Raw genomic sequence first — 17,358 nt, forward strand, 5'->3', positions numbered from 1 at the left:
GAAGGGGTGGGTGCTTTTGGTTTTTGGGTTCCCCCCGTAACTGCTTTTCGTATGTTTTCGATACATTTGAAATCAGAGTAGTAACAGCTCAGCACAGCCCCAGGCGTCTGGAGCCGCCTTAGCACAGTCTGTCCCCGCTCAGGCTGCTCCACCCCGTAGCAAGTGGGACGGAGGGGACAAGGAGGATATTGGTACTACCTGATTTTGGGCGACTATGCAGAGCCAGGCAGCCAGAGACCCTGGATTTCTCTCCAGCTTCTTCCATGGTCTGCCTGTGCTCACCCGGATCCCAGCTCCCCGCCTGGTGCCTTGCCTGGGCTGTTTTCCTCTCGGGAGGGACAGACAGCACTGGGTTGGCAGCGTGAGTGGATGAATAAATAGAATTTATCTTTGGAGCCCACAAACACCTTTATTTGGCTAAAAGTGCCCCGGGGCCCCTCCAGCACGTGCTGCCGTTTGCATCCCCACCGCATCGGCGTGCCCAGGACACGTGCTGTAACTCCAATACGGAAAGACTAATCTTTGTCTTCCTTCTCATCCTTGTCAGTGCCATGGTCCTGCAGCAGGGACAAAAGGAGAAGGGACAGCATGTGAGGAGAGTGCTGGGTGTTTCATGTCCCGTACCCTGGTGCCTCTAGGAATTTGACAGCGCCTGTAGCCAGCACCCCCACAGGGGTTTGTAGGTGCAAACCCCACGGCCCTGCTGCGCAGTGGGGCAGCCAGGCCCCAGCACGGAGCTGGTGTGGTTACCTCCTCCGAGTGGCTGTGAGAGCTTCTGCTGCTTCTCCTGTCCTCTTCCCCATCTCCCTGCAGGGGCAAAGAGAGAAGGACAAGCATCAGGACCCGTTTGCTGCTCAAGCTAGAGCCTCAAGTCAGAGGGATGTCTGGTCTTCTGGGCATCTGAAGTCAGGCTGTGGACCAGTGTGTGCCCAGGACCCCGCAGAGACCTCCGGAGCCAAGAGCAAGGATCTAACGGTGTGTGCAGTGCAGACAGCATTGCTGTCCAGAGCAGTATATTATTTCGGTTGAAACAGGTGGGAAAGGAGGGAAAACTAACTAGAAATATTGGGAGCAAAGAGAGAGCTGTGTCTCAGTGAAAAAGCCATGCACAGAGTGTGATTTTAGGCTCCGTCTATCAGAGGCGTGGGGTTTCCATGGGTCAGGCACGGCTTCCCTCACAGCCAGGATGTAAGTCAGTTGGGGCTGGTGCTTTCTAACACCCTACAAACCCTGGCTGCTGCCCGTGCCTGCCTGTGCCAAGCATCCTTCTTCATGGGGCTTGGTGGCAACCTGGGAGCTCTGTATCATTCACATCCCTGCTGCACCATGCTCACCCATGGAGGTGGCCCTGCTCCGTAGCTGCCTGACTCCTCCTGGGACACTGATCCTCCTCGCAGGAGGTTGTCCCATCCCGCCGCATGCTGGGCAGTGGGTGCTCGGGCTGCTGGATGCCCCGTGGATGCCACACAACCAGCAGCATGGTTGGTCCAGGGGCTCCCCAGCATGGCCTCCAGCATCAGCTGGTTTGGGAAGTGCTGGGCTCCCCCTGAGCACCACGCTGGAGACTTTGGGGCTGGAAACCCTCTAGCAAACGGCTCAGCAGCTGATCTGCGGAAAACTCCATCATTCCCCTACCTTTTCCTCTTCCTCCTTCCCCTTCTCTTCTTCTCCCTCAGCCTTTTCCTTCACTTCTTCCTTTTCTTCTTCCTCGTCCTTTTCCTTCTCCTCTCTCTCCTTATCTTCCCGTCCAAACCCTACAACAGGGCACAGAGGGAGGTTCGTTGCCAGTGTGCAGCACCCAGCAAACCCAGCAAGTCCCCCCGGGTTCACACCAAACACTCACATTTCAGGATTGTCGACATTTCAGCGAAGCCAAGGGGACTGGGGCACAAGACCGACACACCTGGGGCACAGAGAGGACCTGAAGGAGAAACTGGAGAGCGGAGTGAGCTTTTCAGGGGTGAAAATGCCTCCCTGGACCCCACCATTTGGTTTTCTCTTCTCCATGAGAAGAGGCCCTGTGGACTTCCTGCCTCCCAAAACAGCAGGGAAAGGGGTAAAGCCGTCTGCGGCCTCCGGAGAAAAAGGACAAGGTCTTGCACCCACCCAGGCAGCACCCTCTGCCCTCCGCCCAGGGACGCAGCAAGGGCAGAGTGACGGAGCCGGAGAGAGAAATCTCGGGGCCAATGTGTAGGGAGATGCCCCAAACCCTCCGCGAGCAGGTGCGAATTACAAACTAGTTCCACTTAAATAAGGATAAATCAATCGAGAGCAGGCGTTGGGGCTCTGAGGAAGCCCCGGCAGAAGGGAGACCTTCCCTGGGGACACGGCAACGGCAGGGAGGGAGATGAGGCAGCGCAAGAGCCCGGGCAGAAGGGAGCCCTGCCGTGGGGACACGGCAACGGCAGGGAGGGAGATGAGGCAGCGCAAGCAGAAGAGAAGCCGAGAGCAACGGCAAGAAAACGCCAAGTATTGATTAGGTGCCTGAAAGGTGACAGAGGAAAAGACGACAGACAGCTGGCTTTAAAAATATCAGGACCAAAGTCCATGAAATAGCCATGAAATAGGGGCAGGAGGAAGATAGCAGGGGCGAGGGATCGGGCCCCGTCTGCGCGCGGGGAAGCGCGGCTTGTTCCCCTGCTGCAGCAGGTAATTAGGAAACTGCTCCTCTTCCAGCCGCCGATGGCGGGAAGCAGGGTATTAATGCTTTCTTTTAGTGTTTTTTTAGCCACAAAATGACATCATCCGGTTGGTATTTGGCCTTTTAAAAGAGCCGGTTGCAGCCTCTGAGCCTGATCAAGACAACATTGATTTGTATTTTCTAGACAGGTTTTAAAACCCCTGGGATGCTGCCGGGAAGCAGGAAGCAGCTGGGTTTGGGGCGGCATCTGGGGAGAGGCAGGTTGGGCAGAGAGGGCAGGAGGGTGGGAAGTGTGTGATAAAAGGTGTAATCGGTGCAAAGTTAAAATCTAATTAATAACAAACAGTAATCTAATTCATCTCCATAATTAAGAAGTGCAACTACTAATTGAAAATAATTACATCTTAATCTAAAATCATTTAAAATAATCAAACATTAACAAAAGAAAAGGCAGCCCCTGGGAAGGGGCAGGAGAAGGTGTAGCTGATGCCCTGACCCCGGGTCCTATGCACCAAAGCTGCTCCGCAGGTCCCGCAGCATGTGCCCAGCCCAAATCTGCTGGGGATGCCCCTGCCTTATGCCTTCGCTGCCGGGGGTGGGGGGTAAGCAGACGGGAAAGGCACAAGGTACCCAAAGGTGGACCTCAAGCTTTGCACTACGAGGTGGGCAGCCAGCCCAAAGCCCAGCAGCCAGGGCTGGGAAGGGGTAGCGCTGCCCCAACGCATGCTAAGAAATGCCACCGAGGGGGGTTACAACCCTTCAATTCCACACCGTACCACCAGCCCTGTCCCTGGGGACCAGCCCAGCCCATTTCCAAGAGATGGGGTGGGCTCCCCTACCCTGGGGCTCTGCCACGGTCCTGTCCGGGGGGTGCCACCCAGCACCCTGCGCTGCACCCGCCGCAGCTGGTGGCTCAGATGATGGCTGCCAACGCTCAGCTCTTTTTCTCATCCCAGACCAGCAGATCCAGTTCTGCCTGTTCCTTCAGAGCCTCAGCTGTGCTGCATTTTGGGCAGGCAGGTCTCCCTGCCCCAGATGAGCTGGTTCCCCTAAAGCCTGGGCAGGCAAAGCAGCAAAACCTGGTGACCAGCTCTACGGTCCCACTGACAAGTTCTCCATGGCTGAGCAAAGCACGAGGTGCACGAGGATCAGATCTCTGGCTAACGAAACAAACCCGCGTATTCACACCCCACCAGGTGCAACAGCCTGGATGCCCTTACCCCCAGGCACAACGGGCTTACAGGTCGCGGTGTTTGTGCCCACTCCCCTCTCATCCAGAGGGCTGAAGTCCTTCCCACGAGGCTCAGGCATGATGCCCATTCCCATCCCCAAGACAGCACGGAATGCAAACCGTCCCAGGGATGCTCCTGCCGCACCCTCCGCTTCCCCCTGCCCTCCTGCTCTGCTTCCCCAGCCCATCAAATCGATAAGTGACTCTAAACCCCCTCGATGACACGGGGGAGACAGGAAAGTGCCTTACCTGGAGCTGAAAAAGGCAAGTGGCCTCCTCGACACCTGGCTGGCAGCTACCAGGGATCTGGGTATTTGAGTGGTGCCGTCTCCTCCCCAGTCCCACTTTCAGAGCAGAAAAACTGGCTCTGCCGCCCGCCACGGGCAGCACATGACACCGGGAACATGACCAGTCCCATTTGTACCCTCAAGAGCTTCACAGACATTGCCTCCAAGGCGGGCGGGAGCAGAAAGACCTCCTGACCCCTTGCAAGCAAGCCAGGGCACATCTGGAGGCTGCAGACATCCAGGGCCCAGCCCTGGGCGAGGGAGGGCACTGGGGACTCAAGCCGGGAATGTGCTATGGTCAGGGCCCTGTCTGAAGTAGAGAAGAGGGGATTTGGGGGGGTTCTTGAAACCATGGTGGGAGGAACCTCCAGCAGGTCCTTGGTCCCCTCTTGGTGGGAGGTGTCAGGCTGCTCCAGGAGGTCCAGGCAAAGCTGGACCAGGCAGAGCTCAGCACTCCCAGCCCCCTCTGATGCTTGTCCTTGCTGCTGGCTGGCACTCCAACATATCATTAAGCAAATACCTGTCAGCAGAGAGCAGTTACCAGCAGGTCTAAACACTTGCAAAATGTGTTTCCCCTCTAATGCAATGCCCTCGCTTCTAATAGCACCAATATGGGATAATAACAGTAACAATAGCGTCAAGAAGGGCTTGCGTACCTGAAAGCTAATTTGTTTTCTCCACCTAACAGAAGGTATTACCTCTCCCGCAAGATTTGCCCCATTTAAAGCCTTCAGCTCTACAACAAAGTTGCTCCCACAGTCATTTTACTTCAATTTACAGTAATTGAAGCCCCTGTGGAGCCCTACCCGCCCCCCCCCGCCCCTCCAAGCGAGACTAACTCTGGGTAACTCATGCAGGGAGCAAGCAGCTGGACAGAAGTCACTTGCCCCAAAAGCCTGGCCACATCTGCCCCAGGCCTCCTCCACCGAAGCCTGCACCAGCCCCAAATGCAGAGCAAGAGTCCCTGCGGCAGGTTTAGGTCAGAAATAAGGGATGGGTTTTAACGACAAGGGTGGATAAACCCTGAAGCGGCTCAGTAAAGCTGGTGGCAAAGTCCCTGTTGCCACCAATTTGACAATCAATAGCATCTTTCTAGCAGAGATGCTTCAGCTCACGCACAAATCATTCGGGGAGCTCCCAGCAACCAGCGCCCAGTCTCGGGTAAGCGACGGCAGTAATCCCGCCCGTCCCAGCACGACGCAGCCGCCAGGTCGACGCAGCCGGGGAACTCGGGGTACAGCGCGGGAGCTGGGCAGAGACGTGCGCAGGGAGCACAGCGTGGGACCGGGCAACAGATCCAGGGAGGTTGTTTGGTTTTGGGACCAGCTGGCATCCAACCCCATGCCTCTGCGCAGCTCCTGCCACCTCCAGAGGATCCTCCCTCACAAACACCGCGCTCGACCTTATTTTTTAACTGGTGACCTCATTGCTCGCTCCCTGCCAGCCCCAGCCGGGCGCTCAGTACTCTGATTGGAAGGGACCTAAGCCTGCAGCATCCTCCAGTTAGAGCAGCCCAGGGGACAGCGCTGCCATCACCCCCTGGACACGGGGACACAGAGCGTCACGGAAGGGAACCGGCTCTCAGGGACTGCCCCGACCCCCAGCACCTTCCGGCACGGGGGTGGCCGCCACCACCCAGCAGGACAGCAGGGGCTGGAGCCACAGCACCTCTAGGTGCCAGCCCACAAACTGCGCGGGCTCTGCTCTCACCCTGCAGCAGGCACAAAGCTGCTGTTGGAGGAAGGAAAGCAACCTGCCAGCCAGCACCCGAAACACCAGCGTGTGGCCGCCTCCGCACTGCTGTCAAAGTGCGGAGCTGCGAGGGACTAGCAAAACTCCCAGAAAACATTAATTAGCACAGTACTGGGCACTTATGTCCTCCATTTCTGTGCCAAGCAGCCTTTGGCTACAGAAGACCAATCTCTCTGCTTAAATCACATCATCACAGGCTGTTGTTTATATAGGATCCAGTCTGCACACCTGGAAAGGAAATGCCAGAGCTCTCCTCCTCCTCCTGCCACCTCTCCCCTTCCTGCCTCTGAGTCAGGCCATTTAATTTGTGCTGCGGGTGACCTGGGACAGCTGTCCCCTTCCTCAGGGCCACCAGTGGCAACGTGGCTGCTGCTTCTTCCAAACGAGGACAACTGCTCGTCCCGCCTGCGTCAGAGGTTTTGTTGCTGCTGAACGTGCCTTTTAATAATGAAAAGTGAGTCCCTGGGAAGCTGGTTGGGCAAGGGCTGGGAGCAAGTCCCAAAGCCCATCAGGAGGACTGAGCCTTTTTTATGTTTTAAACCTTTCCGCAGCAGCTGCCAGGAAGAAGCTTTTACAGCTGCAAGTAACAGAATCTCTCCCAAGGAAAGAAAATAATTGTGGAAGTCGTCTTTTTTTTTTTTTTCCCCTCCAAGTCACTGCCAGCATCTTGGCTGACTCTTCTCTATTCTCAGCCACCTCTCACCTCCCCAAACACTACCAGAAGTGCTCAAATTACTGCCAGCTCTCATTAGGTTCATGCGCAAGGCAAGGCCAAGTGATAAGACCTCCAGACAGTTGGACGCTGAATTCTGATGAATCCTTTGGGTAGGACGATTTCAGCAACCGTGGAACTGTTTTTGTTGGTGATCTATTGCAGTCCTTGCACTGGCACACAAGTGAAGCTGGTGCACGGCTGATTATTGGCTGCTATAACAAAATCCAGGTGGGCATATGACTGAAAGAATTACTGTCTGCATCTTCAAAAAAAGAAAAATCACCTCATTTCCTTTAATTATGAAACTACTCTACACTAAAGCACCACAGGTCAGTAGAATTTATCTGCAAGAAAAGCAGCTGCTGCTTCATAAAACCCCATTATCTTTATTTCTTCTCTTCTGACATTTCTGCAAATATTGGCTTTGCGGCAAGAGCAAAGCTGCCATTTTGCACTGATGCAGGAATTGGGAGCTCGGCTGTGGGAGCTCTCACTCCCCAGCGTGGATTCAGAGCCCTCTTCACTATGAGATGGTACCCTGCCATGAGAAAAGCCCCATCTGTCCTGGCCCCAGAGCAGCACCCAGCCCTGCCCCACAAACCAGAGTCAGGGCTGAGGAGAAGAAAAAAACCAACCAAACAAAAAAAACCCCACCAACACACCACAGCAGTTTTTTCTCATTTTGTTCGTGCCCATTGCGTTCTCGATAGCTCTTAACTGAAAAGGTTGTCAAAACAAATCCTTTCTTTAATAATGCTATCAACATAAAGAAGAAAAAAAATGTGCAGACTTTTTTACCCCAGATATACTCTTTTCAAGTCTAGTTTTCTTCAAAATGCAAAAAAAAGCTCTCCCTTTAGAGATCTGATCCATCTAAACCAGACTAAAGCAAGGCTTTTTCCATACATATAAAAATCAGAGGAGCATTAGCCAAAAGGTATTCTAATAATAAAAACACTTCTCTACTGCACAAGTTGAGCAGAGAAATGACAAGCCTTCAGTACAGCAGAAATGTGCAAGACCTGCTAAAACCCAGAGGATTTTCTAAATGAACATCATCGTTACCAATGAGCAAGTACAGAGGCAGGTGTGACACTCGGTCACCTCTGGTTAGCTATTCTGGACTTGAAGTTCCATTTTAGCTCTGCATTTCTGCTCTTGTGATTCCAACAGAGGCTGCTCCCTCCCAATGGGCAGGCTCAAAAGATAGAAATTGCAAAAAGGAACAAAGCAGGGAACTTTCACAGCACAAAGAAACAGATACCATATGTGGAGCAGCTTCTGAGACAAATCAGGACTCCCGCTAACAGAACCAAATTGCTTCCTCTCCCTCTACTTTAATATACCTTCCAAGAAGAAGGAGCATTGCATTACTGTATTTTTACACAGAAACAGGAGAAAAGCAGTACCTGAGTTTGTGAACAGTCTGTGGCTGACATGTCAAGCTGCACTGAAAAAGGGGAATCCTCCCGCTAAATTCTCTCATTGAATTGCCCAAACACGAATCAATCTCTTTTAGCCAGTTCTCATTTATTGCTATAAGGCAAAGTAGCCACATTCTTAGGGTCAGATCAGCAATTTCCCAGCTCGTGCTGAAGCAAGCACTCTGCAAGGGAATGAGAAACAGCACCCTAGTGAGAGTCCCCGTCCCACATCCCCGAGTCATTAACAGACATCTTCAGCAAGCCAGGGCTTCTCTTCAGCAACAACAGCTTGAGAAGGAATCCTCTCTGCTCTATCCTTCCCAGCCTAGGAATGGCAAGGTTCATAATCATAAATATTTGCCTTTTCTCACACCTCCTACCCAATATTCACTTCAATACCAATGCAGTGCTATCAGGAACCTAATTATGTCTCTCTGCCTTTAAAAAAAAAAAAAAAATCACACCAAGATTTTAGCTAACTCTTTAACTAGCCAGCTGCTACTCTCTTCTCCAGCATTGTCTTCACAGTCCAGAGAGCTTCTCCAAAGAGCTTGTTAATAACACATACAGCAGAGGGATTTCAGTGAAAAAGATACAGGCAGTCCATGAGAACAGGGAAGAAATCTGCACTTTAAGTCTGTCACGTTGTCCACCAGCCTGGACTATGCTAATCACATCTCACAATGCGCTGTAAGAGCTGTCATTGCCAGACTGCATTTAATCACCATTCTTGCAGCAGCAGTGATCAGAGTTAATCTTTTTCCCTTTAATAACAGCCATTACATCATTCTCCAGCACGGAAACTACGAAGTGGGAAGGTCAAAAAGTTCTCAATTAGAAGGATTTTTATTGCTGTGATAGTTCCGTTCTAGCCTCAATAAGAGAGATCTGCAGTACAGGCAACAAGAGCTGGAAGGCATCTTGGATATATGAAGCACTGTTCGAAGCCTATGGAAAAAAAAATCAAAATACACACATGAATAATTATGCTACCAATCAGCTTTACTAACCACATACTTATTTCAAACAGCATTGATTAATGCACATAAACAGAAGCCTGGTACTTGTTGGATTTTTAAGGCTTCATTCTAGAAATCAATTTAAGTTTTCAAGGGGCTTTATGTCACCAGGCAAAAAAGCAACTGACTTAAAAACCTCCAAACAACATCAGGTGCAATCCAAATGTAGGATACTGTTTTCAATAATATATGAGAAGAATGTATTTCAAAGTGAAGCATAAGCATGCTGTGGCAGGAAGGAAGAACACACCAACAGGAAACACCTGTTTCCTACCACACCTCAGAAGTTTACAAGCATTGAGAACCAACTTAACAGCAGGGAAGTGTTGGGACTCTTGAATGCTAATTTATGAGCTTGTCTAAGGTTTGACTTTGGACATTTAAAACTCTAGAAATCCAGACTGCTGAATTTAATGTGTGTCTTCTGACCCATCATAACTGTCAGCTGAGATCACATAAGGTGCACTCTTCTCCAAGTAACTCATCTCTTGTATAAATCTACAGACATTTATTAAAACTTTTAAGTTATCAGATAGGTAAGCAGAATCTTAGACCATGGATTAGAGAACTTAGTATGCATAAGGACACTGAAGTGCAAAAAAACAGCATATCTATTTTTTTAAGTATTAGCTTGAAGTTTTAACTTTAGCATGACTGACCTCCAAAAACACTCCAGTGATCAACGGATTAAGCACATCTGCTTTCTCTTTGACCTGCAGAGATCAGACATATATTATCCTGATTGAAAATTTGATGACATTTCTTCAAGCAAGATAAAGCAAAATCCTCAGGAAGTTTAAAATCACCGTGGCTTTCCTATAGTCATGCCCTGTAGCATGCAAATAAGAACAAAGTAACCCACATACACCCAACATTAAGTCGTATATGAATACAGACAATAAATCTTCAAATGAACTGTGGACAACTGGAGAATTTAGCGAAACGGTATTATCTTCAGTGACACCCGAGTGTTTGGAAAATCCACAACAGCAGAATCACAATGCTTGTTTTCTTCTATCTCCTTAGTACTGTCAGCACCAATTCCCACCCCGACTCTGTGCCAGGCTGAATGTAGCATGAGGCGTTCAAAAGCTCAGCGTACATTCAGCTGCCACAGTCTGGGGAACAGGGACCTAGACGATCAGTTCACGGGGAAAAAAAATGCATATATAAATGTGCAAACACAAAAAACACTTTGTGGTGAAGATCCCAAGGCTGTAATCAGCTAATGACATCTCATTCCTAAGATCTTACCCCTGCAGTTGTTAAGCACGTAGTGAACTCTTTAGAGAAAGTTGACAGTTCTTTACAGAGCACAATTGTCATTCTGTGGAAGAAAAGTGGGAAAACCATGTAGTAGTCTACAAAGAACTTACTTGTAGCATTCCTCTAAAACACAAATGCCTTGTTTTCGTGTATATAAAGCTTAACTGAACCAAACTGATACACAACATACAAACAGCATATGAAGGTCCAGACATTCCCCAAATAAATTAGGGAGGGGAAAGGTGGAAAAAATAAATAATTAAAGCTGAAGATGTGAAACAGCATTCAGAGGACAGACACATCCATTCAGGAAGGAACAGTACTAACTTGCTTTTTTAACTGACAAATGTCATTTTCGAAATTAGAAAGTATTCCATACTTCAAACACTTGCCAAGTATCTCCTGACATAGAAGAAAAACCTCTTCATGTCATGCATTATTGGTAAGATCAGTCTACTAATTACTGTAGTAGTTTTAAAATATCACATACCTAACATACTAAATGATTAACAAAGAGGTAATTAAGAATCATTTTTATAAAACTGCTTTGTCATTTTTTAAAAGTCTATCTACTAACTGGCACGAGCTTAGGGCAAATATTCTTCTTGGCTGTATAAAAGCTTTCAAGTAGGGTTTCCTCTTTCTTATCAAGAAATGCCTTTATGCCAAAACAAAGAGACAGCTAAAATCTGCTGGAAGATAGTCATGCCATCCATTGCAACTTTGAACACATACGCAGAATTCAAGAGCCCTGCATCCCACGGATTTGCAAAGAATTAGTTTTATCAGTATTTAAGTAATTACGTGCTACACATTTACTAAGAGATGAACTTACTGTGAAAGGGACTTGGCTCTGTCTGTGGCTGTTGCCTCTTGTTTCTGACCATGTAGAAATAAAGCTGCAGTTTTGTGAAACATTTCAATGGAGCATGCTGTCAGTTCAGCCAGATTTCTTATGGCAAACGCATGAATATCCTGCAAGAGTTAAAAAGATCCCCCATACCATGCAAAAACTAGCAGGTTTTATTATTTAAAACAAGTGAATCACACAACATACTATCACTACACTGCCCTTTCAGTCCTCAGAATCTGCACAGAAAGAGAAACCCATAAACTCTAGGAATCACAGCGGTAACAGCAGCCAGATAACTGTGGTTAGATATTCTCTTCCTTCACTGCTTAATTACCTCTACTGATTTTTTAGCATCATGGTCACCACCTCTGGATTCTCCTTCTTGGTTTTCTTCACTCTCTTTTTCTTCTTTAGGAAGACTACTGTTGAACCGTGCTATCCATTCATGAGCAGATGTCCTCACCTGTATGAAGATGGGCCATAGTATTTAATAACTGGAATGAAGCATATCACAAAACATGGAGTATTGTATCTCTCTAGAGGAAGGAAACAGCAACAACTCCTGAGCTAGTGAGAGGAACCAGGACAAATGATCCTAGTGCCTTCAGGACTTGGTAGAGAGTTGGCTGCACTGATGTAGCTGCAGGCAGTCATTCCTCTAGCACCGGTTGCTGGAGTTCACCAGCAAGACCACAACTAACAGAGATGCTTTAAAACATGCCTGCAGAATGCTGCTGCCACTTGGTGGATCTGAAGGGTAGTGAAATGAAGGCAAGAAAGGCAATTCTACCTCATACCAACTTCTGAACGTAGTGAAACCAGCTGCTTTGTACCAAGAGGAGAGCTTCAATTAATGCCTATAGGTTGATTTCACTGTGGTGGCTGAAGGCTTACTGCTCCCAGCCATCTTTGCTACCACTTATTACTGCCCAGTGACATGGCAAAGACGCACTGTTGTCTACTGATTCAGAGCCAAAGACATTACAGAACATGATTTTGCCCCATAAAGTCAAAGGAAAAGGCCCATGTCTTTTTGCCTACCATTGTCAAAGGATCTAAAACACATCTTGTTTTCATGCATTTGATATTTTCACAAGCAAAGCAGGACTGAGAAGCAGTTCCTGTGAGGAATCTCTCCAGCTTTTAGAAGATGAGAAATAACTCACCATGATCAGTTTGTCCGGCTTTGAAGAGGTATGCAATTCTGAAAACAACTCTGTTACTTCTTTTGTGAACTCCTCATCTCCTAAAGGACAGGAAAGGTTAAAGAATCCACACAAAGGACAGATACATGAATAGGCAGCACTTCAATGCACAACTAGTTCTGCACAAATCTGTCAACTGTTTCCTATATTTTTCTTTGAATCATCACCTCAGGCAAGAATGCAACAAACCAGGTCTTTTTAAATACAATTTACATGATAAGTTCTAAAAAGGTGGAGACACCAATGCCAGAAGGTTATTTTTTGCTTTCTCAATTCTGGTTTTGTAGCCAAGGTAATTCCCCTTTCTCCCCCACTCCCCAGGCAACATTTTAACGCACTAACTTGCACATCACCTTGGAGAGTCTGAAATATCACTTAAAGCCCATGGTTCTCCTATTATATACAGCAGGGCAGATGTTAACTGTGGGGGGGAAGGCTGTGAGATCCATCATGTGCAAATATAAAAGATACATTAAATGTTAAATGACAGCAAGTGCAGGTGTGTAAGCCCTCCCTGATGAGCCACTTAGGTAAAAGCAATGCAATAAATTTACATTTAAATCTGTGTAATCCTCAAGAATCAGATGGCTCTTGTGTACGGAGGCACCTCTGAGTCTTTCAGTCTGTGTGGCTAACTCTCATTTAAAGAATAAATAAAAAGGCTTTTGCTTTCCCACAGGTTGGAAAACTCCATTCACAGTCTTTCCCACATGGTCAGGGAAACCCAGCATCTCTCTGAATTTGCATCTTGGCTCAAGGTCAGATGTATGAACTGCCCAGGAGTCAAGAAACTCTAATCCTGTTCTGGCAAGAAATTGTTCTTGCTACAGAATTAATGCATAACAGCTTTCCAGAGATAAAGGGTATTGCTACCTGTCATGCTCCTAGCCACAGACGGCTTTAGGATTAAGCATCCAGCTAAAGAATAACTTTGGCATCATGCCCATTGCTAGTGATCAGGGCTGATTGGTTCTACACTGAGAATTTAATTGAGAACCAGCTTCTCCTCACAGAAGCTGGGGCGCTCTTACCCTTCTTCTCTTCCTCTTCTTCTTCAAAGAATTCAGGTAAAGAAAATGCTTCTTTCAGTTGTTCCATTTCTGCCTTCAGCATGTCCAACTCTTCTCCAGAGAGGGCATTCAGAACCGATTTCACCTAGTTAGGGGCAGCACAGCCAAAAAGAGAATCATAAATGCAACAAGAAAAAGAAACAGGATAAAAGATGCAGCACTGGTTTACATTGCACGTAAAAACATTACAGACTGATGTTAATGAGAGAGTGGTATTTTCCTACAGGAAGGAGGAAAGGGAAAAAGACCTATTTGTGAAGCCTGGATTTTTAAGGAGTTATTCAAATTTCTTTAATTGAAAAAAAAGTGAATGACTTCTGAAATTGCATGCTGATCTGCCCTCCTCCCTGCCCCAAGACAGAGAGGCCAACCTCTACTGTGCTTACAATACTCTCCTCCAGACCAAGGCAACAAACAAATGAGTATGAGGAAAGAGTAACTTGTGAATAGTTGTTGAAGACATGCAGGAACTGAGGCTAGTTGGGTAAAGAGAATGGCTTTAGGAACTGAGGACAGGACATAATGCTCCCGAGGTAAACACCAGATCATAATGCAGGCGTCAAAGTGAAGATGTGTAATCAATCATTTTATACCAACTTCTGAGCACTTGATTTTACATGTATATGCATATATTTCTAATTTCCGCCCCCCGCCGCTCAGCTACACTTAAAATAGAAGGCAAATTGCTCAAGGCCATTACCTTTGATTCACTCTCTCTGGAAAGCATCTCTAAGGCCTCCAGATGTGAAAGACCCTGAAACTCATCAAACAGTAACCCATAATGGGCTTTCTTCTCCGTAGCCATGGCAACCTCAGTAGCTGTCTGCTGCTCTTCTTTCTCCTTTGCCTCTCGTAAGACCTGAAAAAGAAAAGCAGAGGACTCGGGTCAGTGCCAGAAGATACAGAATAGGGGGGAGGAGAAGGTTTTTGGTTCAGTAGTAAAAACGGTTGCTTAATGACAGGACCACAAAGGAAGGGAGAAGAAATGAGAAAGACCAATGAGAAGCTGATATGGAACTGCCATACCTGAGATAACGTAGAGTTTCTGTTTATTAGTCCCTTTGTTTTTTTGAATCCAGGGTCTCCCTCAGCTATTACATCCATTGTCTTTTTCCCGATGAATTCCAAGGCATCCAGACCTCCACTAATAACACTTTTTCCCTAGGAACCAGATTTGGATATAGACAGTGCATATAACTCGCAGATGACTATACTATTGAAGAAATTGAATTGGGGGATTTGTATCAGCAATGTTATGCTGGACACTCACATAAAAGCCAAAATGATCCTTGTTACCCTAAAATTCAACCCTAATTACCACGAAGACAGCAGAAGGACATGGAAAAAGCCACAACACACTATCATCCAATAGTTTAATATAGCAGTCAGATGGCTGCAGCAATCCGATGGGAAATACATTTTTGTTTTGTAAGAAAGCTGGTTCTCAGCACATTAGAGTATTTAGTGCTCATCCTTCCAATCAGAAAACACTAGACCCGTGGGTTTTGGTTCCTAACTCTTGTTCACGCCTGAAAAAGCAGAAGCAAGCTTTCCATCTGCAGCTCTTTCAGATTCACAGGCAAATTGACAAGACAGCAGATCACAAAAGCACAGTTTGTAAGGGTAATGGGTTCCTTTGAAGTGCGTTTCTCATGGTCACAGGAGCAAGCTGATTTCCAAGCAATTTGGGCTAATTTCACAGAAGTTTTTGAAGAGGAGAATGGATTTCATCTCTAGACAATTCTGTGGAAATCACTGGAAATATTCTAGGAATGAGTCTGACCTTGCATTTACCTAAATACTCTAAAGAAAGGGAGCAGAGATAATAGAGCACAGAGGTGACATGCACAGGAATGCATGCACTACACAGTCCACCGTCAGGGTTTTTTTTTTTTTTGTTATGTATCAAGATTTAATACAGAACTATCAACATTCAAGACAACTTACACATTAAGCGGCATTTAGAAGCAAGGCACAGGATAAAGATCTGAAGGTTGAAACAGTTTCTCACCATTCCCCCCCCAAAAATCAAAATTAAAAGCTTCCTCTTACAATGTTTCAAGACGAAAGGCAAAAACCCCAACGCTCTGTTAAACCCATTTTCTCCCACATTCCCAACTCACTCACTGTGCTTTGGACAGCAGTAGAGATGGTTGATAAAACTCCAAGAGCCCCAGCAATAGGAAAGGAATGGCCATCATCAACTGCATCTGTGCTGCTAGCACCAGGATTCTCACTTCCTGCATTAGAAGGCAGAAAATTAACTTCCTCACTCCCAGGAAAGATCCTGTCAGCTGCAGAGTGGAGAAAATTAACAAACACCAAGTGTCAGCCAGGAGGAGGGCTAGAATTGAGATTATTTTCCTACCCAGATTATTTTCCTTTTCAGAGCTAACAGAAGGAAGCAATAGAGTATTATTTTAGCACAGATATCTACCTCAATATGCAAGATGCAGGGTGAGGTGATGTTGTTTTGAGGCTGATTATGTTATGAGAAACGTTTCAGTGGTGTTATTACGCAGTAAAAACTGACCTCTTATAGCATCTCTAGTCTCTGAAGAGATTTCACTAGGACTGGGGATCCCAAGGGTTGTTTCTGCTTTTTCTATGACATTTGAAATACCTTGACCTAGAGAAGACAGCAGTATTACTTTAACCATGAGGTATGAGAGAAATCAGAACAGAAACAGGATCAGGGCTGCATACTGTTTTTTATTATTCTGGATTCCTCCTGTTCAAGACAGTTTACCTAGCACTTAAAGCTACTACTGTCCAGCTTGCTTACCAATGTAATGAACCCAGGTTTCACCTCAGCTTTTAAATCAAGCTGTAAATACCAGCTGAATACCAGTTTAAAATACCAGCTGAAATTATGCAAACATCTTAAAAACTTGAAAGTAATTTTGGCTGTATCTCATTAATCTCACTGTACATTTTGGTACAAGTTTTCCCCATTACTTGAATAATTCTCTTGACATTTTTCCAATAATTGCTTCTGTAGCAGAAATCTCCTCTAGAAACAAGCTCAAAAGCACTAGCTTGAGACTTGAAATATTATCAAATACCAGAAGGAGCCTTACCTACAGTAGCTACAGTAGCAGACGCAGTTGACAGAAGAGATTTCCCCCAGCTTCCCCAATACCCCCATCCTGTGTGAACTGCAGGAGGAGAACCCGATACCTTTAATAAAAAAAAGCAGAAGAGAGCGATGCACATATTAGGGTAAGGAGAAGAACACAAGCAGTCTGTGACGTTTAACTTTTGTGCAGCTTTTTCTTTTCAGAAAAACAGCAATGTAAATTTTTACAAAAGGAGCAGGGCTTATGCACAGAATTCTTCTGTGCTCAAAGCCATGAAATGTGTAGTCATGTTATTCAGAGCTAGCACAGGAACATACCTTGAGGGTTTCAGCTGTGGGCTTTTCTGTGGCAGCAGGCTGGCTTGGGGGTTTGGACTCAGGTCTTTTCCGAGTCCCAGGCACAGGCTCAAGCTCTTGCTCTTCGTTGCTCTCAGTACAGCCAAGTTCCTCTGTCTTCTGTTCATTTTCACCTTTGTAAGAAGTTTCTTCTTTCAGGTTTTCACTGCTATCTTTTTCAGACATGACTACGACATCCATAGAAAGCAAATCTGATAAAGTAATCACTCCCTTGTATACTTTGACATTAGTTCAAAAGCATCACATTTGTGTTTTAAATAATTAAACACAACTAAGACAGAAATCCCTTCATGTTGCCACACATACCTGCACAAACAGATTATGTTTTTAAGGGAGTATGTACACTGAGTTACATCTGACTGGAAGAAATGTCACACTTGAAAGTTTAAAGTCCCATAGAAACACATGGGTTTATCTAACAGACACACCCTCTCTGCAGGAAAGAAACAGGTTTCTAAT

General features: G+C 46.6%; 1 protein-coding gene across 1 annotated transcript; it reads right to left on the reverse strand.

The window, feature by feature from the left end:
* Nucleotides 1-8,144: 8,144 nt before the first annotated feature.
* On the reverse strand, nt 8,145-17,064 carry FAM114A2 (family with sequence similarity 114, member A2). Its single transcript, XM_010296988.1, has 13 exons — nt 16,861-17,064; nt 16,544-16,643; nt 15,997-16,092; nt 15,591-15,703; nt 14,490-14,624; nt 14,164-14,322; nt 13,425-13,548; nt 12,355-12,434; nt 11,523-11,651; nt 11,171-11,310; nt 10,324-10,396; nt 9,729-9,782; nt 8,145-8,998 (listed from the first exon to the last, which is right to left on the reverse strand). The coding sequence occupies exons 1-13, from the start codon at nt 17,062-17,064 to the stop codon at nt 8,897-8,899; spliced, it is 1,509 nt and encodes a 502-aa protein (XP_010295290.1). The 3' UTR covers nt 8,145-8,896.
* Nucleotides 17,065-17,358: the final 294 nt, after the last annotated feature.

The sequence above is a fragment of the Phaethon lepturus genome, unplaced genomic scaffold, assembly GCF_000687285.1.
Source record: "Phaethon lepturus isolate BGI_N335 unplaced genomic scaffold, ASM68728v1 scaffold45281, whole genome shotgun sequence".
Classification (NCBI taxonomy): Eukaryota; Metazoa; Chordata; class Aves; order Phaethontiformes; family Phaethontidae; genus Phaethon; species Phaethon lepturus.